Source organism: Hippoglossus stenolepis, chromosome 20, assembly GCF_022539355.2.
Source record: "Hippoglossus stenolepis isolate QCI-W04-F060 chromosome 20, HSTE1.2, whole genome shotgun sequence".
Classification (NCBI taxonomy): Eukaryota; Metazoa; Chordata; class Actinopteri; order Pleuronectiformes; family Pleuronectidae; genus Hippoglossus; species Hippoglossus stenolepis.
In genome coordinates this window covers 15,630,025-15,650,331 of record NC_061502.1, presented here as the reverse complement: position 1 = coordinate 15,650,331, position 20,307 = coordinate 15,630,025, and the positions used below count along the sequence as shown (strand labels likewise).

At 41.9% G+C, this 20,307-nt stretch overlaps 3 protein-coding genes across 3 annotated transcripts; 2 read left to right on the top strand and 1 right to left on the bottom strand.

Annotated features, from left to right (window-relative positions):
• Positions 1-312: 312 nt before the first annotated feature.
• ttc32 (tetratricopeptide repeat domain 32) lies at positions 313-3,127 on the top strand. Its single transcript, XM_035144727.2, has 3 exons — positions 313-487; positions 1,085-1,251; positions 2,037-3,127. Exons 1-3 carry the CDS (start codon positions 333-335, stop codon positions 2,162-2,164), a joined length of 450 nt encoding a protein of 149 aa, XP_035000618.1. The 5' UTR covers positions 313-332; the 3' UTR covers positions 2,165-3,127.
• Positions 3,128-3,364: 237 nt separating this feature from the next.
• On the top strand, positions 3,365-8,422 carry LOC118099918. The gene is made up of 21 exons (XM_035144724.2): positions 3,365-3,487; positions 3,564-3,637; positions 3,728-3,823; positions 3,907-4,031; positions 4,483-4,629; positions 4,799-4,876; positions 4,968-5,132; positions 5,200-5,296; positions 5,373-5,590; positions 5,677-5,833; positions 5,907-6,115; positions 6,205-6,322; positions 6,424-6,623; positions 6,698-6,812; positions 6,887-7,056; positions 7,130-7,224; positions 7,303-7,433; positions 7,523-7,712; positions 7,880-8,021; positions 8,117-8,237; positions 8,316-8,422. The coding sequence occupies exons 1-21, from the start codon at positions 3,468-3,470 to the stop codon at positions 8,393-8,395; spliced, it is 2,748 nt and encodes a 915-aa protein (XP_035000615.2). The 5' UTR covers positions 3,365-3,467; the 3' UTR covers positions 8,396-8,422.
• Positions 8,423-12,170: 3,748 nt separating this feature from the next.
• Positions 12,171-18,578, bottom strand: LOC118099474. Its single transcript, XM_035144121.2, has 21 exons — positions 18,436-18,578; positions 18,291-18,349; positions 18,121-18,207; positions 17,911-18,032; positions 17,666-17,806; positions 17,417-17,512; positions 17,153-17,323; positions 16,767-16,869; positions 16,458-16,678; positions 15,804-15,960; positions 15,505-15,716; positions 15,312-15,426; positions 14,701-14,900; positions 14,484-14,598; positions 14,223-14,392; positions 14,056-14,150; positions 13,304-13,434; positions 12,791-12,980; positions 12,556-12,697; positions 12,368-12,458; positions 12,171-12,275 (listed from the first exon to the last, which is right to left on the bottom strand). Exons 1-21 carry the CDS (start codon positions 18,456-18,458, stop codon positions 12,205-12,207), a joined length of 2,712 nt encoding a protein of 903 aa, XP_035000012.1. The 5' UTR covers positions 18,459-18,578; the 3' UTR covers positions 12,171-12,204.
• Positions 18,579-20,307: the final 1,729 nt, after the last annotated feature.

The following is a 20,307-nucleotide window of genomic DNA, read 5'->3' as shown; positions in this document are numbered from 1 at the left end:
AACTTAAAATCAGAAAGCAGTTTAAAAATCTCCTTTTTATAGTAGAATAAAAAGGTAAAACAATTAAAAGAAGTAAAATAAACAAAAAAGACAAATCTGTGTTGTGACAATTTTAGCTAATAAGTTAATAAGTTAATAAGTTGAAAGACACAAATAATACAAATAAAATAGAAGCAATAAAATAAAAATAGAATAAAATATAAGGACGTAAACTAGTGTGGGAGCTTTAAATCCAGTTTTCAAACTGGTTTCAAGGTTGCGTCTAAGTCCCGCCTACCCTTGACGCTCTGCACGGCGATTGGGCGCTCTGTTCCGTGACGTCACGTCAGTGTATGCGGAAACCCGACATAAGAAAACCCAGAAACCTGCAGATGGAAGAAAACATCCCAGTGAAGCTGGAACATGGAAACTCTGAGTTCCACCAGAAGAACTTCACACAGGCAGAGCAGCTGTACTCTCAGTTCATCACTTCCTGTTTGCTCTCCAGGTACTTCCCTCTGCAGGGCGGTGGAGTTAGCTCCCGGCTAACGACTGGTTAGCTAGCGTCAACCCAGTGTGTCCTCTTCTTCGCTGTTATTATAGAATTTAGCTCTTCTTCTTCTTCTTCTTCTTCTTCTCTTGGTTGACAGGGAACAGCTTAACGTGCATACCGCCACCTGCTGTAAAACAGTGTGTAACAACATGTCATTCCTCAAACTCTCTCTATCAGCCTTTTGTCTTTTAAATAAGTTCATCGCACTTTGTAAGCTTTGTCTTTCTGCTTCATACATATAGATAGATAGATGGATAGATAGATATATACGTGGATACATAAATAGATAGATAGATAGATAGATAGATAGATAGATAGATAGAGGGATAGATAGATAGATGGTTTGATCATTCTGTTCCTTTCTATGAAGTTCTTGGTTTTGTATTTTATAATTACTCAAAGTCAACTTTATGTGTCCATTCTGCCACATGTTCAGGACATAGACGGGTAGAAATGCTGTCTCTCTCTGATCCCCGGTGTAAACATATAATAAAGATGATTGAAATAAACTTGAAACATAAAATTGAATTGCAACGTGTCGTCTTTTCACAGGAAATGTGATGCTGCCAGTTTGGCCAGAGCTTATAACAACCGCGGACAGATAAAGTACCTCCGGGTGGATTTCCATGAAGCGCTGGAGGATTACACTTCTGCTATTCAGGCTGACAGTCACTTTGAAGTACCTTTCTACAACAGAGGACTGATCAGATACAGACTGGGTGAGAACACGCACTTTAGAACGAGAATACACTGTAAGTTTAACGTAAATCTATTATCATCAGCAAGTCTGACAGAAAAGGGCTTTCGGAATAAACGTCTTAATTTATCTAACAGTAATAAACTCAATTTATACAGCGGTTTTCAGAACCCGGTTACAAAGTGCTTTACAATAAGAAGGACAACAAATAAAATGCCCAGTTAAATAATTAAAGTAATTTAAAATGAAAGGGAAATTAACATTTATTCAAAGATGAACCTATAGTAAATTTAATCACAGTTGTTTGGCCAAATAAACTGCAGCTACAGGCAGGTGACAAATTTAAAGAAAAACAAATCAGGGTCCTTAAGGTTTAGTTCATAACACGTGAGAGTCACCTGTGCACAGACATAAGGATGATGTGTAATAAAGATTTAAAACAACTAAGCCACATCTGCAACTTCATCTAAGTGGTCAGCGACTGTTTCTTAGCATTTGCTGCTGTTCACATGCTCAGTCAGCTGCCTTGAAATATGATAGTCATCAAATTTCGTTTTAAAGGAAAGAAAACACATCCTTTATTTATTTTTTTAACCACACTATGATCACAAGGTGGAACATGGTGTGTTCTTCCAGAGGACACTAGATGGAGTCGTGCCTTCACTAACCCAGATGCCTGCAAACCCTGGAGCAGATTCTGCTGAAATCAAAAAACTGCTGAATCTTATCAAACCAGTCGGCCAGTGCTTCACACATCATCAACTTATACCCAATCTGTATTTATTTATTTGTTTTATTGTGTCTCAGGTTTCTTCGACGACGCCGTGAGTGACTTCCAGCAGGCGTTGAAGCTCAACCCAGAGTTTGAAGATGCCAAAGTGAGTCTGCAGCAGACGCTTCTGGACCGGCAGGAGAAGACAAACAGAGGATACTGACACTCTCATAAACTACAGACAGCGAGTTTTATATGACCCGAAGTCTGGTGCTCAAACAAAAGATACCGTCATTGTCATTGTTGTCATTGTTTGTTTTATTTATTTTGTCTGAAGTTTTCCTTGTTGGATCTGAAGATGTTTTATCATGTGTCACACAAACATTGTAGCTGGAAATCAGACGAAGGCTACAAAGCATAACATCCTTTGCTGTCTGTGCACATGACAGGAGGAAGTAGACACTGGATCAGGCGCGACGCTAATATGGATTTTTATTAAGCAGAGCATTTTTGATTCCTTTCCTGCGCAAACTCCAGCCTCTTTCAGTGGGAAAAACAATATAATGGCCTCATAAATGAAAGTATATCATCTGTGAATGGAGAGTGCAGACGAATTGACCGAGGTGCAGCAGGCAAAACAACAGACGGGGGTTTTACTGTCAGTAATAAACGTTTGTTCCCCACCTTGAAGTCACTGGGAGGATGTTTGTGACCATAAGCAAACAATAGTCAAATGTTAGTACCAAGTAATAATGAGGAGTCTCAAAGGAAGACAAGTGTTTATGTTGGTGCATGATTTTAAAGAAATATTTTAATCTGTTACGCTTTGTACAATCTTTTAACCCTGCATTTTTTTTAAATAATCAAATATATAAATATCTGTGGTAAATAATTATTTATATATCTGAAGAACTAGCTAAGTGAGTAAAATAATACATTAATCTATGAACTAAAAGAAAACGTATTGGAAACTATTTTCGATAATGATATGTATATCATTCAGGTCTTGTTTTTCAAGCTAAAACAAAAAATTTGCTCATTCGTAATTCTGATGTGAATATTAAGTTGTTTTTCAGATCTAGACTTTTGTGACGAAAATTATATATATATATATATATTTCTGATGTCAAACACATGTAAGTTTGAACATAATCAGTGAACAATAAATTATTTTTCCTGCACACAGCTGATGAATGATGATTTTCTTTTGTTTTCAAAGATTCATATATCAAACCCTCTGAGTGTGTGTTGGAGTGTGTGTGTGTGTGTGTGAGAGGCAGGTGTGTGTGTGTGTGAGGCAGGTGTGTGTGTGTGTGTGTGTGTGTGAGGCAGGCAGGTGTGAATCACTGATGCGTCTCACCTGTGCGTCCTGATCAAGGGCTGTATAAAACCCCTGGTGGCGTCTGAGTAAGGCAGTCAGCCACTCACACAGAGCTGGTTTGTAGATTGTAGTTTGCTGGGCTTTCAGTGCCACGCTCTGAAAGTGGTTTGATTCCTGTGATTTTTTTGTCTTTGTACGAAACAACATGAGGAGGACTGAGCACATGTAAGTATTGTTTGGTCTCTTAGTAACAACTTTCAGCCTTTGTTTCACTTGTGTCTGACTGACCTCTTTGTTAAAGTTTGTTATGGAACTTCATGATGGCTGCCGTTGTCACCTTGACTCCGCCGACTCTGAAGAGCAATTCACAGTCAGGTAGGAATAACTCACGTCAACTGACTTTATTTGACGTCACATCAGTTTACATGCTCTGCTGAGCTGACTTCTCTTCACCTCTCCACACAGGCAGCGGTTTAAGGTCCGACTGTGCAGGCAATCTGATGAGACTCTCCCTGGACACGGCTCTGGCTGTGGGGAACCAGCTTGAGGTGGAAGCCATCAGTGAGTATGAACCCTTGCGAACCATGAGCAGATTAGTTCGTCACTCAGACGTGACCCTTGTCGTGTTTGCCTCTGCCCTCCAGATGGCACCCAGCTTGTAGCGTTGACGCCCAGCCTGGCTGCTCAGTGTGGATACAGCATGGAGTCTGACCCGTGGGGCAACACCAGAATCTACACGTCTCTGATGGGCTGCTATGTGGACAATAAAGTATGTTGAGCTGTTATTTTCATGTTAATGTCCAGAGTCTTCCAATGGGAAGGATTTAAATTTATCAGAGTAGACTCTACAAACCAAACCTGCAATTGGTCTTTTCATTACTTGATTTAAATAAATTTAAAAAATGGCCAACTCCAGTATACATTGTTGTAGGATACAAGTTAAATGTCCCTTTTTACTTTGAAGGGGACAAACCTAAAGCTGTTTGTGCTGCATCAGAATATTTATCAAATCAGCCAAATGTGTAAAGTTTCATGTCTAATTTCATTACACGACAAAAGTGGCAAATTTATAACTTATGAGCTGAATTTTTAAATGTGAAAATGTGTTTTCCCTTGATTTTTAGGCTTTAAACAATTAGTCAACTGCTGCCAAACATTTTACAGATGTTGATTAATGACATGCATCCTTTCTTGTTTGTGCCTTTTTCTTTAATTTATAGGATGATGAAACATTTAATGTCGGGTTGAGACTCCGTATGTACAGCCATGAGAATCCTTCCGATGTTGTCAGTCGTGATGTGACTAAGACGTGCCGCTACACTCGCTGGGCCTCCAGAGAGATTCTCTGCGACAGGAACTACATGGAAGTATGTCGCCTTATATCGTGGTTTTAAAGGACCAGTTAATGAAATGGCTTTTTCTCCAGTACCGCACTTAGTGGCTGGGTCCAGTTTCCACCAAATGATTGCAATGTAATGTCTCCGACAGTGAACTGTACAAATGTTACTGGGAGTTTAAATCTGGCTTTTTCTTTAGGTATCACACCACATGGCTAAACCTGCTGAGGCTAAGGGACAAGCTAAAGCTGAAACCCAGATCAACGCCACTCCTGCTGTATGTTTTCAACAATTCTGTCGCCACACTTTCTCTACCTGCACCATTTGGTGTCCCCAAACAAGTTGTTGAATCGTTTTATCCCCTCCAGGAATCAGATGGAGAACAAGGTATTTGGAAAATCACATTTTTCACTCCTGACCCGGTTCCGATGGTGCTGAAGGAGGCCATCCAGGCTGGCTACACTGCCATGACCACCACCAACCGCCTGGTTATGCGAAGCCCTTACGATACAGCAGAGACTTACTTTGAGGAGGTAAGTGACGCACCTGCTTGTGCACCGTATCTTCCTGCTCTTGAATGACAGTCAACACCATTTGTAGGTGGCTGGAGTCCCAATGGTGGTTTTAAAAGTGAGCGCTTACTACAAGGCACAGGACGGTTTGCGCACGGTGAACTTGGCAGCTGCTTGTCCCACAGGTGAGTCTCGAGAAATCTGGGCAGCATAGATTGGGTTTTAGAGAGCGGTTTAGTCAACCATTTGTTTCTTCAACAGGCGGCCTCCTCTTCACCGAGGAGGTGATCTCTTGGTACGTACCTCGTCGTGTGACGCCCCTGGTAGACGGCAACTTTAAAATCCTAGAAATCTTCATGGGCATCAACGGACTGAGGCTGGATAAATCTCAGATGGCTGCACGAGGGTACACACTAGCTGCCACCGACTTTCACATCATCGTCGAGATCCCCGTGGGATCGCCTGATGGTTACTACAAGGTTGGGAAGTGTATAAATTTACAATGCAAGGCTCTGGTCACTGGTCCATTTTCATGATTTATTAAAGCTACCATGAATAATTGCAGAGCCATGCCCCAGATTACCAGTACCACATCACCTATAGTGTGGAGCCCATGCTTGAGGTACTGTGGAGGGCAGAGGACACCCAAGATGATACCAGATACAGGATTTTGTTCCCCATCACCACCCCTCTGATGCCCAGACTTCCACACCTCAAAGATGGTGAGTCCCACTTCTCTTGTTGAGGCTATTGGAACTTGTAGCAAAGCTAAACCTGTCCCCCTCTGTTCCTCAGACACCGTCCCACAAGACAGGATGTTCACTCTGTACTTGGGAACCTTTCTTCATGATGTGGAGCTCAGGAACATCACATTCTCCACTGGAGTTCTCACTGTAGAGGAAAGTACAGCCAGAGGCTTTTCAGTGCAGGAGCACAGCTTCTCCAATGGATCAAAGAGCTTCTTTCTGCAAGTGCCTTTTGATGCTGATGTCGTCCTGAAACATGTATGCAACATTACAATCCCATTCAGATGAACACAATACTGTTATTTGTTTGGATGCATTCTGTAGCTGATCTTCTTAAAATTCTGCAGAATCCTGAACCCTTGGTTACGTCCTACTTTCTCCCTTTGGTCTTTGGATTTCTAACTCTGCCGGAAGAAACTCCCTTTGCCCACTTGGTGGATTTGCAGGCATCTCTGCAAGATGTTGGTGAGACTATCTTTATTTGTCACGTGATGTCATGACTTTCAATAATGGCCCATGAAATGAAACATTGGAGAAACCCTATTTGTTGCATTTTTCTCCTTCAGTGCTTCCCACACTCTCTGGTTCCTGTGACCAGAATGCTTTTTACATCAGCGTGAAATACGGAAGTCAAGGCCCCAGTTTCCAGACCCTAGTTGGGTCCCGGCTGCTAACCCCTGAGCTGATGGAGACTTACAACTTTGCAGAAAACGACACACACTTCAGCCTTGTGATGCCAAATAAAGCCAAGGACACAGTATTTGAGGTAAGTTGCGTATAATGACTTTGAAACTGACTCTAACCTATTTGCATTGGGTACATTAACTTTCTGTCTTGCAGCTGGTTACCTCTGACTCACTCAAAGCCAGACTTGACATTGTCTTGTGGAACTCCATCAACAACTGGATGCTTGCCGATCTCTACCTGTCCTGCAGTTTCCCCTTCAGGACGACTAGTAAGACAACACGTCTAGGATTTCTGCTGGTTGAATATGAAACATCTTATTGACAAATTGTGTTCTCCCTAAAGGGTGCCAGCCAAACGGCACAATGACCTCCCTGGCTTTGAAGGTGGAGTCTGTGCCCAACATGGACCCGAGCATGCTGACTCTGAAGGACCAGTCCTGCAAACCAGTTTATAGCAACGATCGCCTTGCTCTGTTTTCGTTCGAAGTCGATTCCTGTGGAACCACTAGAATGGTAAGTTACTGCCAACTTCATTTATAGAGATTTAAAGCGCCTTTGGCAAAATTTTAATCCTCCCTGTCTTTAGTTTTTTGACAATTACATGCTGTATGAAAATGAGATCGGCCTTTACCACAACAACAAAGGAGCTGCCTACACATCACCAGTTGATCCAGATTACAGGTAACAAGTCTTAACCTGAATAATAGCTTTTTGAGATTTTTTTTATTTTCTTTGTTCTGACATGTTCTCCTTTTTTAGGCATAGGATTTTCTGCTACTATGTGGTGAATGACACTCAGACTGTTGCCTTCAACTCTGAACCAATAAACAAACAACCTGCAGCAGAGATCGGATCAGGACAACTGATGGTGCAGATGAGGCTCGCTGAAGGTATGTGGGAAACCTCTCAGAATGGTCAACGCTTATCCTGTTGGTGCAAACATAGTCTGTCCACTTTATTTTGTGCATCTCTTCTCCAGATTCATCGTACGACTCGTTCTACCAAGTGGAAGATTATCCAGTAGTGAAATACCTGAGACAGCATTTGTATTTTGAGGTGGAGCTGATGCACTCTGCAGATGTGCAGCTGGAGCTCATCCTGGAGAACTGTTGGGCCACTCTTCATGAAGACAGGACGTCTCTGCCCAGCTGGGACATTATTGTGGACAGGTAATGAAGCATAATCTTTTACAAAACTAGAGTAACGACTATATTAAGAGGTTAGAAGTTGCTTTGCTTAAGTATTCAGAAGTTTGAATCAAAGCCTCAATTGTTTTTGCAAGATATGTTTTAAAATTGCTCCACGACAAACTATTTGTTTCCCATCTCTTCACCAGCTGTGAAAACCGCAACGACAGCTACGTGACCGTTTTCCACCCAGTTACGATGGACACCAGAGTTGCCGTCCCATCCCACGTCAAACGCTTCTCTATGCAGATGTTCACCTTCACTGAAGACGAAGAGGTTCTGAAAGACGAGGTAATTTAAAAACATGAGTTACTCTCCTCCGGGCCGCAGGACGTGAAACGGATGAATCCTAACCCCTCTGTGCCAAATCTGCCCCTGTCCCACAGATCTACGTCCACTGTGACGCGGTGGTCTGTTACGCAAACGGCGACGCAGATGACTCCTGCAGGGGCCAGTGTGTGAATCCTACAGGCATGAAGCCCTACAGCCAACAAGGGGTTAAAAGAGGTGAGGCTGCACAAACTCTAATGAATATAAATCATCACCTTGAGTCGTACTGAATCTTGTCTTTTTGCTTCTTTCCAGCGCAAAGAAGCACAAACTCCAGCAACCAAAGGCAGATCTCTTCTGGACCAATCCTGTTATCTGCTCAGTCAAACCTTTGAATAAAAAAAAAATTCTTAAAATGATAACCTAGTTTGTTGTTCTTTGCCTAAAGCTTTGAATGGTTCCCCAGTGTACAGCCAGTAATTGACTTCTGGCAAACTGGAAGTTACCCTTGTTTTGGAGAGTTGTTGCAGAGTGACCCCCCTGCAGAGGATTAATATGTTAGATTCCCTGCAGTGACTCAGTTAGGTTTTATATATATATATTTATTATTGCAGAAATTGTAAAATGTAGAGCCACTGAATTTATTGAGCACTTTACTAGTTGAGTGACATTAATCCATTCATGCAGCACTTTTCTATTGCACATAATTCTCACACAGCTAAAACAGTCAGGGGCAATGTAGGGTTCAGTCTTTCCCAAGGACACTTGCACTGGAGGGGTCAGGAATCTGATCAGTCAACCCGCTCTACCCCCTGAGCCACAGCCCCACACACATTACATTACATTTAGCTGATGCTTTTATCCAAAGCGACTTACAATAAGTGCATTCAACCATGAGGGTACAAACTCAGAACAAGAATCAAGAAAATACAATTTCTTCAAAAAAGCCAAACTACAAAGTGCTATAAGTAAGTGCCATTTAAGTGCTACTAAATTGTTAGTTTAAAATTGTATTCAAGCTATAGTCAGAAGAGGTGTGTTTTTAGTTTGCGGCGGAAGATGTGTAAACTTTCTGCTCTCCGGATGTCCATGGGGACCTCATTCCACCATTTAGGAGCCAGGACAGCAAACAGTTGTGATTTTGATGAGTGTTTAGCTCGCAGTGAGGGAGCAACAAGCCGATTGGCAGAAGCAGAGCGGATTGAACGGGCTGGGGTGTAACGTGTGACCATGTCCTGGATGTAGACTGGACCCGATCCGTTCGCAGCACGGTACGCAAGTACTAATGTTTTGAAACGGATGCGGGCAGCCACCGGTAACCAGTGAAGGGAGCAGGGGAGCGGAGTAGTGTGAGTGAATTTAGGTTAAAGACCAGTCGAGCTGCTGCATTCTTAAAAACACACGTTTTTAAAGCCTTAAAAGTAAATTCAGCCCACCCACCCACTTCAATAATTTCATACTAACTGGACAAGTACAAATGAGGTTTCTATAATAGTATAAATGCATAAAGATGCAAACATGGTATCCATCTTCCACTCACTTCACCAAGAGCTCATCTGATTTGTGGCCCTTGATTTTATCCCATGTCTTGTAGCCATTGTAGAGGAATCTCATGAATGAACCAAACTTTATCAAGTTGGATGACATTGTTCCCAAAAGTGAAGCCAAACCATCTTGATCACCACCTGGTGGCTGTATGCAGTAAACCCTGTCTCCTCCATGTTGGTAGATGGATCAAAATAAGTTGGATAAGTTCACAAAAACATTTTTCAAGTCATTTTGGGTCATTTGTCCAGTAAGTTTGGTTTGAATCAGTTAGTTACGGTGGCCCTGAGCGCTCAACGCACTGCAACTTAAGAAAACACATGCAAGTGGACAAAACACAAGCAAAGTAAGAAAACATCAATTTCACAACACATTACAGAAATGCGCAGCAAATACAGAAAACGACATCGGAAGTGTTTCCAGAGGATTCCTAAAAGTGATGGATACGTCCTCTGTTGCTGCTGCAGTTTGGAGTTGTTAAAGTTGGTGTCCGTCAGTGATCTTGGAAAATTTGCTAAACTTTAAACGTTTTTGGTTTATTTGAATAAATAAACTTTATTACTGCAGATGTATCCTGTTAACCCTCTGAGACCCAGTGTTGTGCATGAACGAGTTCAAAAGAACGCGCTCATTGAACACGTTAATTTTTATGAGAACGATGAACTGAACGCAAGTTAATGACAAATAATGAATTTGAACGGTGAACACGTTCATATTATGAGGTCTAGCTAAAACGTTACGGAATGTTTTCCTTCTCCTGAGGAGAGACGCTGTCTAAATCGAATGCTTGCACCATGTCGTTGCTCAGTGCCCGTAAAATTTCCGCGATGTAGCCTAACCTAAACCAACTAACTCGACTTCGCACTACGTTACCCATGATTCATCGCACACACGTAGTCCAAACAAGCAACGTATTCCAAGACAACAGCTCTCGGTCTCATATAAAAATGGCAAGTGAAAGCAGAGACGCAGACTCAGCGACTACATCCAATGCACCTTATTATTTGCGGGATTTCTACACACTGTCTGATAAAGATTCCGACAGTAAAAATCTCACCTTTCTGTGCAAATTGTGTCGTCCTGCGCTGAAAAAGCAAGTCCGGACGTCAGCGTCATCCGCATCTAATTTAAAACAGCATGTGGAGCTGAAGCATCCAGCTAGCCTAAAAAGTTATCGCCAAGTAATTGAAAGTCAAAAAAAGACCAAGACCCCCTGCCAACAGCCCCAAACCACATTGTCTGCAGCCTTCAAGGTTATGATTTCCCAGCAACAGGTAGACAAACTCGTAATTGACTACATTGGAGATTTACAGCCTCTGAGTAAAGTGGAAAAGCCCTCCTTCGTCAGACTAGTGAATGGTTTGCAACCAGGCAGACAAACCCCCCAAAAAACTTTGTCCTCTGTCCACACATGATTTGTTGTGCCTTTTGTTTGCAGGGTATGAATAAATATACAGGCAAAATTAGCAATAATTAAAACAAATAAAAAACATTTTTTAGGAATTGATACATATGAAGTACAGTTTAAGGCAAGGGGTAGTGATGGATAAAGTTCTTTAAAAAACAAGTTAAGTCTTTCATTCTCACTTTCCACCTTAAAACTATGAAATGAACTGAACTAGTTCATAGTTCAGAATTTAAATGGTGAACTATGAATGTGAACTATTCATGTTTACTTGTATGAACTGAACTTCGAAATTGTTCATGAGGTGTGAACCTGCACAACACTGCTGAGACCCACTGGGCCGTATACGATCTCAAATATGTCGTCTTTAGAGCATCATGACTCCTCAACGGTCTGAGCTAGAGACATGCTGTTTTTTCCTGTTAAACTGAATAAACAGCGCAAACAAGCAAGCCCCTGTTTGTGAGGCAATGTATGGTCCATATTGTGCAGGGATAGGAAACCTTTACTATCAAAAGAGCAATTTTGCCCCCTCTTCTGATCTCACTGTGAGGCTCTCCGAGCTAGTGAGCGGGGGCGGAGCCCCGGAGCCAGTGTGTGTGTGCGCGCTATTTGGGAGCACACACACGCTCCTGGTATTTCATGATGGCCTGATTCAATGATTTAAAAAAATTAACGTGACGTTCACGCTAATCATATGAAAACTGTTTCGTTAAGTTCACCGTTTGCAAAAAATATGCACAACACTGTACAGCCACTGCAGAGGGGCTGAAGAGCCACGGGTTGCTGACCCCTGTGTGGAACCGTATTTGATTGATGTATTGGACATTTGTGTCTCCTGTGGCAGACGTGTCTATCACGTTTAGCTGTCCTCTGGAAACCCTTCCGTTGTCGTTTTCTGCGCATTTCTGTAATGTGAAATTGAGGTTCTCTTACTTTGCTTGTGTTTTGTCCACTTGCATGTGATTTAAGTTGCAGTGCGTTGAGCTCTCAGGGCCACCGTAGTTAGTTGCTATAAAAACCATCTTTGACATGAGCCTTTGTTCTTTTACTCATTTCAATCACCATGTACTCTGTTTTAGCCAAAGATTAATTCCAATGCCAGTGGACAATAAAGATTCTTAGTAACTACAGACAAATTATTACTGACATTAGAAAAAACAGAAACTGATAATTACTCCCAACAAGATTCCAGAGTGATAATAGAAAACAACAAAGTGTAAACTCTTGTAAAACCACTTTATTAGGATTGTGTTAGTTTCTCTTTATGGGTCCCGATGACACGTGTCTGTAACTGTGTGCGTCTGAAACCGCTCGTCTTTGACCTGCGGAGGAAGCGAAAAAGAAAAACATTTAATATATTGACTTCAAAACGAGTAACATTTTGTACCATGACACCAGAGTATGCATAGTTCACCTTTGATCCTGTTTTGCTGGTTTGAACACTGCCCATTACAAACTCCACCGTTCCTGTCATCACAGATCGCCACATCACAGTGGACAAAGAGCTGCAGGGTACGAACAGATATACACATGTTTATATGAAAGAGTTGGACCATATGTGAAGCATGAGAGAACAGAAGTGTTTTTTAAAGTGTTAATTACCTGACGATTCAAGTTATCTTGATCTTCAGCGAAGGCAAACATCTGGACCTCGAAGCGTTTGAAGTGAGACGGATACGGAACTCTGGCATCCACCCACACCGGATGGAAGACCACCTGGTAGGGGTCTACTAGGTTTGCACAGCTGGAAGAGAGAATAGTTTCAATTCGATATTTCAATTTTCACCATTTCCTGTCATTTTATAAACAGACGACACCAGCGTCCAGGTTCGGTTACCCGTCGATGATGAGGTTCCATCTGGGTTTGGACGTCCTGTCGTCATTCAGTGTCGCCCAGCAGTTCTCCAGCTCCAGGGACACTTGGGGATTGGGGGACCTCATCAGCTCGATCTCAATATACAGCGGCTGTTGCAAGTACTTGGCAATGGGGTAGTCCTCGCTTCTGTGGAACGAGCTGTAGGAATCGTCTGAGGGAGGAGGGACAGAAAATGTTATTCTGAGTCTTCATCGTACGACTTGCTAACTTGATTTCAAGACATGTCAATGACTGAGGTGGAATTACATGAACACAATCAAGATCAATGAGCGATTGCAGGACAACGTTAGATTACTAATTTTGAAACAGCCAATTAATACTTTATACCTTACTCTCCTAAAGACAGAAAAGATTACTGTTCTGAGTTCATTCAAATCTGATCCATGTCTCTTTTGCCACAAGTTAGGAGGGTAAAGACAAAAAAGTTAATGTTGTAAAGCCAGTGTGAAAATGGGTGCATTCAGAACTTCTCACCCAAAGCGATTCTCATCGCGACCTGCAGCTCGCCCTTTGCGTTTTCAGCGTATGGTTCACTCCTGCGAGGTCTGGGGTTGAAGGTCACAGCTCGGGTTGTGTAGATTTCATAGTAACAAGAAATCTTTAACCTGGAGGAACGACAACCATGTGATCGACTTGTAAAAAAGGAACATGAAGTCAGCAGTGGCAAAATCGATTTAAAATCTTCATTCGGACACAAAATGAGTCTCGAGACTTAATTCAGTTTCGGAGACGATTGCTCTGGCGTTTATCTGTGATTCATGTCGTATTTAAGTGACTTAAATTATCACATTTTTAAGAAGAAACTCTTCATAGATTAAGAAGATTGTCCCATCAGTGCTGCAACTGCTCATTTTGATAACAAAAAAAGAACCACCAAGATATTAGATAAGAAATGCAGCAAATGCAAATTAGTGAAGCTGTGACTGAGGATTGTTGGGAAGAATTAACAAAGCGCTGTCTAATAAATAACGTGTTTCAGCCCATGTTTAAATGGTAATTTTGAAAAATGCTAAAAAGACTTAGAATTGCAATGCCCCTCTATTTCCTCAGTCTTATAATGAACCCGCCCACATTTGATGAGGGCGTTGACTTGAACGTCAGGATGTCTCAAATGGCACTGGCCTCAAAAGGTCGGTTTGATACTGGAATCCATGAAGCCACATTTCTCATAAATTTAGTGAGACGTACATTATTATTTTAATGTACAGTAACTTTCAGACACTCACTCATACTCGGGCTCTTCTGTTTCTGAGTCCTGTGAAGTTTGAAGGTCATCCGGCAGAGCGATCTCATTTTCATACAGCATCACGTTGGAAAAAAACTGAGAAATCAAAAGTAGAAATTTAGTCGTATTAGATCTTAATGTAGAACAATGTACAACAGCGTTCTTTACCCTTCTGGTCGTCCCACACGAGTTCCCAGTGAAGATGAAGTAGGCGTGGCGGTCGTCGCTGTAGGAGGGACCACAGCTGGGGTCGGAGAGGGTGAGCTCACTGGGCTTCAGATTGGGAACCGACTCCAGCTTCACAGCCAGAACCGTGATGGTTCCATTAGGAAAACACTCTGGGAGGAGGAGGAGAACGACGAGAACCGTTACTGCGTGTGTGTGTTTGAGTTTTGGCAACAAAGAAAATGTATTTTCTCTAAAACGAACCAGTCAGTGTTAAGGGGAATTTGCAGGATAAAGAGAATTCTTGAATGTTCCCGTTGGTTTCTGGATTCTTCAGCGTCACGTCCACTCTGCTCCTGATGGACGACGACTCCACGGCCTGAGCAGTTGTCAGAAGACAAAAGAACAAACAATCTAAAAACTAGGACAGTACATCGAGGATTATAATCTTTGCACAACCATCACTTGATTCAGCTCTGACCTCAAACACGGTGTCAGCGGCTGAGAACGGCACGACCAAACTGAAGTGCGTGTCGTTGTCCTTGAACCCGTACAGATGAGCCAGGCTGGGGGTCAACGTCTGCTTTCCCACGATGGTCTGAAAGTTGAAGCCCTCACTTCCGTATTGCACGAGAACATAGAAGTTTTCATGATCACATCCGCCGGAGACAGAGGGAGCAACTAGAGGAGGAGGAAGAAACTGAGGTTATAGAAGAACACATGTTGTTCACAAGGTTCAGGGAGGAAGAGAGGATTTGACAATCACTAGTTTCTTTATTTGGTCACTTAATATTTATTGTTCCTTAGTTTATATACAATAAAGAGCACAGGTAATCAACATATTTATAGATATATAGGAAGCTGATTAAGAACAAGATAATTATTAATTCAATAATAACTTGGAGAAGGGGTGAGATAAAATAAATTTGTACTTCTCACTCCTTTTCAAATATGTAGATTTAACCATTAATAGTTTGATTCTTTGTTCCTAGTCACCATTTGTAAATATTACTTTTGAATGGATAAAGTTTGGTTTATAGATCAATTCCTCTCGTTCACACTGTTTTGAATAAATCCATTAAGAGAACAGACCTATGTCGACTAATGTGGCCTCCAGATTAGCGGTGTGAGAAAATGGCGCAAACTCCGGCAGCACCAGCAGGCCCAAGGTCAGCTGAAGAGAAAACACTGCCATCCCCTTTACTGTCTGTTGGGGAAAAGATTATCAAACAAAACACAAAAAAAACTAATATTCGTATTTCCAAGTTGAGGTCGAAGCTCATACAGTTTGTTGTACGACAGGATCCATGAAGGGCACGTCGAGGGTGAAGACTTTCAAGCTGCTGTTGGGGGACGTGTGCTCCAGGACGTTGAAGCCCCTGGCGCTGCAGTCTGTGACGGACAAAACCTCCGAGGGGAAGGAGACGTTCACAAGAGCCACGTCGGAGCCGAAGGGGCCGATCAGCACCTTGAAGATCCGCTCCCCCGGAACGGTGTCTGTGAGGGAGCAACACAAAAGGGATGAGGGCAGGTTGGACTTCTTCATCAAAACTCCATATATACACACACATCTTAAAAACTCACTGTCGATAACTTGTGCAGGTCGAGGCATTAACGGCGTGGCGATGGGAAACAGGACTTTGTATCTGGTGTCCTCGTGAGTGGAGTCCTCCGTCCAGAGCAGCTCCAGCATCGGCTCAATCATGTAAGAAGTGAAGTATTGATCATCCTGAATGTGACTCTGCCAAAAAAAAAAAAAAGGCATTAAACTCAAATTTAATGACGTGTCCCATTAAAAAGAAATTACAGAAGCCATAGAAAGTTAACTGGAGCCAGAAAAGCATCGAGTGGAGGAGTAAAGAAATTGGATTAAAAATTAAAGCATTTTGTGATTTGAGGGGTGGAATTATTAAAATCTGAAATTATTAATGTTTTACAATATTAAATAAATGAATTTAAATGTTCGATGAAGTAAGTGTGCAAATGATCATTAATTGGAGATTTTGAAGTTTTTAAAAATGTCTCAAAATCCCGGAAAGTAAAGAAACACAAATCAATAAATATGCAACTATAAAACTGTAAATCATTATTGAAATGGCCCTTTTGAAAATGCCTCTCCAGCACTGTGGGTCAGGTTTATATGAACCTATAGCATCTCCTGAACTCTTGGAAATTTGACATTATGCATGAAAACAGTATAAACTCAATTTATATAAAGCTGTATTCGATGCAACCGACCTTAAAGTAGCCACCGGTGGCACCGACAGGAATTTCGAGGATGACGTAAATGTCATTGACGGAGAGAGAGTATCGCCTGGCAGCCATCTCAGTGGCGTCCAGTCTCTCGCCATCGACGCCCACGTGCACCTCCGACAGTTTGAGCTGCCCGGCGGAAACCAGCGGGTCGATGTGCCGGGGCAGGAACCAGGTGATCGTGTTGGGAGTGAAGTGAACGCTGCCTGTAAACAAAAAAGGAAAAACATCCAATAGATTTTAGATTCCAGAGTCATAAGGTCAAGTCCTCCGTTCTCAAAATGTTGTCTTTACCCTTCACAGTCGGACAGGCAACTGCTGCATTGATCTGAGTTGCCAGCCACTTCTTTTCAAAGATGGTGGAGGTCTGGAGCACAGTCATCGGTACGCCGGCTACCTGCAGGAAGCAATGAGGGTAAAAGTTGCAGAATATAGACAAAAGCTGGAGAAGAGGAAAACCCAGTTACTCAGGATGTGGGTAATTCACGACAATGGGGGCCATTAATAAAATGAAGTCTACTGGTGTGTTTAACTGTGCCAATTGGATGCAAGACAAAGTAAGTGACTTAAAAGGCAGTTTGGTCATATTGTGTAATCAGTGGGCTGAGAGTAATAAATCATCTGGTGCGCTGGTAGGTCAAACCTTGTTCATGTAATTTAGTGGCCTGCGCTCCACTCACATTGTGGGTGTACGTCTCAGACGTCGTGTGTGGGCCTCGCAGCACCAGCCTCGACGGAGTGCTCACAATCCCGTAACCACTTCTCTGGGCCTCGGCCACCGTCATGACCTTCTCCTCGGGGGTGAAGAACACGATGGACGTGATCCTGAAGCCGGCGTCCATGGGCTTTTTCTGTGTGTGAAGGGAAAGCCATTAAATACAGATGAAAAGATGTTCCAGAATATATATATATTGAAAAAAAAGGACTGATTAAGCGGATCTTACCTCTGCACCTCGTCGAGGATCAAGCGTTGGGTTGACCCCTAGGAGAGGATGTGCAGGCACAGCATAGTCGTCCGGAGCCGCCCTTTTCACAGACACCTAGAGAGGAGGCCACTTTATAAATGATACATCTCCCCCCTCGTTTTTACAGTGGCATCAAATGTAGTAGCCATTGATGCTAATACGGGTCATAAAGCTACTTATCATATAGACTGGAACATGACCCCTAAGAGTCCTGCAGCATTCACTTGCCTCCATGTAGTTACGCTCACACACTATTTCCCTGGAGCTCCAGGTGGCGTAGCGGCAGGTTTCAGCCACCTGGTGCAGCTCGTCCTCGGCCATCCGGTTCCCCTTCAGGCGAAGATTTAAGGTTGTGGTGAATGAGTCGTCCTGCAAAAAAAAAAACGAACACAGGAAGACAACTCAAAACCCATTGAAGACACAATCGGTGCTGCTGCTCGACAAAAAACACAACATCTCCAATTGTTCTTTACCACATTGTGAGCAAAGCAGTTGTGCAGGGAGACGTAAATCACAGTGTTGCCCCGCTGGTCCGTCTTCATGCTGAAGCCACACTGAGACGCCAAACGTGGCGTAATAAGGATGCTAGAGTTATCTGAGGGGGAGGGGGGAAAAAAAGTGGGAAGTTTACAAAGAGTGAGTTTTAACAGTTGAAAAGAATAAATTCAGAAATGTCCACTTACTTATGACAACAGCAACTTCAAGAAGTTTCCCTCCAAGTGGACCAACATCCACACGCATGATGTTGCCCAGACATTTAGAGCTGATATCTGGGATTAGACAAGTTTCCATTCAGTAGAGTTTAAAAACAAAGTTCACTGGTTCAATTGACTGAAAAATAAAAAAAACTTACTTCTAGGTGGTTTCTTTTGAGCTTCTATGTTTACAGCAGCCATCAGGAGAATAAACCACCTGAAAGACATTGAATCATTTTCAGTGTTAAATCAAATCTGGAGCCGTGAACAAGGGAAACTTGACAAGAAACAAAAAGTACAAACCCCAATCGGTAGAAACAGGCCATGGCAGTAGAGGTGGAACACTGGTAACCACAGAGCTCTGGTTTTTCTGCAGATCTGAATAAAGTCTGCTGGCCGGAGCGGGAGGTTCCTGTTCAACACAGGTGGATCCTATCACCGGCTGATGGAGGTAATTGTGAGTACAGGTGGTGTCGACTGCTTTTATACTTTTTTTGATCGTTGATTTGATTTTTTTTATAATTAACTTTATTTGGTGTCTAACCAAACAGCTACAATGTGCAAGTGTAGAAACACTCAAGAATAAAATATATAGTATAATAAAAAAAGAAATATACACACATGTGCACACGTATACACATCTAATAAAAATACATCAGAATAAAACTGTGAGAAATAATTAATAATAATGATAAATGTATTTCTAAAAGCTAATTAAACGAATTAATAAAAAATAAACACAAATTATAATGTCAGCAAAATATTACTCTAATACAGATAAATAAAATATAAAATATTTTTTAAATTTTGTTTTATTTTCTTCCACTCAGTCCATATTGTTTTATTGTTTTTATCTTACCTTATTATGACAGTACAAAGAGTAAATTCAGAGGAAGATCCTCCATTTGTTGGTCTTCACACAGAGTCCCCAGCAGCTTGTGTTGGATCCCAGTTGGAGTTAGGAAGCTGAATAGAGAACGAGTGTAGGAATGTCTCTGAGGACACGATGACTTTCTTGGAGACGGAGCGAGAAGACACAACGATGGTTTGACGAGCCGAGCCAAGGTTCAGACTCATTGGTCCAGAGAAGCATCGTGAAGAGTAATGACATGTGGCCTCTGTGACGTGCAGGGAGATTATAATACTCACATTTTTACAAGGACAGCTCAGATCTGGTTCTGCTGCTGCTTAAGACATCATCCGTCTCCAAAATAAAATAAAAAATATGTCTTTTACGTTGCAAATTTCACAAGAGCAAACATATTTATTTGAATTATGAAATCTATGGAATAGATAATGGAACAAGAGCGAGTTAAAGGTGTGGATAACTTTTCAAGAAACATCAGATATTCATGTTTCTGCGTCACAAACCTTTATAAATTGTGAGAGTATTTTACTTATATTAGAACATAAATCTAAAAAGTGAGGTGCAAACCAAAGAACACGTATAAATAAATGGATGAATAATTAATTAGATTCAGACACTGATGAATATGAGACTACGTTTTATTGAGTTGAAAAACTACTCAACAAATACAGTTTGGTGTGGATGCGGATCAGGGGGCAGATCCATGACCTTTTTCTTTCACTTTTTTTAACTTTGCAAGATAAGGTGTTTTTTTTTAAATTATATTTTCATTGATTTCTTAGAGAATAATTTATGGATCTTGTTGAAGAAAATCTGGCAATTTTGGGAGACTGATATTTCCGAGTGTGTGCAATAAATGAATGATCTGGATCGAGTGACTCTAGATGTGTTTTCGTACGGAGACTTGCGCTCTACCCAGTGCCACTGTAGTTTTCTTTTTATTAACAAGCCTTCAAGCTTAAAAGGTGCCTTAATGTGTTTTTTCCTATTTCCCCCCAGTGCTACAAATGCCACATTAATTCTAAGAGTACAGACAAGTCCACAACGCTGGTGCTTCGGGGGGGAAGAAGAACACATTTCATATTATAAACAGCATCTGGGAGATACTGAGCATGTGTTTTATAGAAGGTACTAAAAACCCTCGGCCAGGACACAGGGGTGACTTCACATAGGCCACATTACAAGTTGTCAGGGCAGTTTACACACCGCGTCTGCAGCTGCTCTCTCCACAGCTCACAGTGGAGCTATGCTGCTATTTGGCGTTTGCTGCCAGATCACTGTGTCGCTGCCTGGTTTGGCAGAGGAGT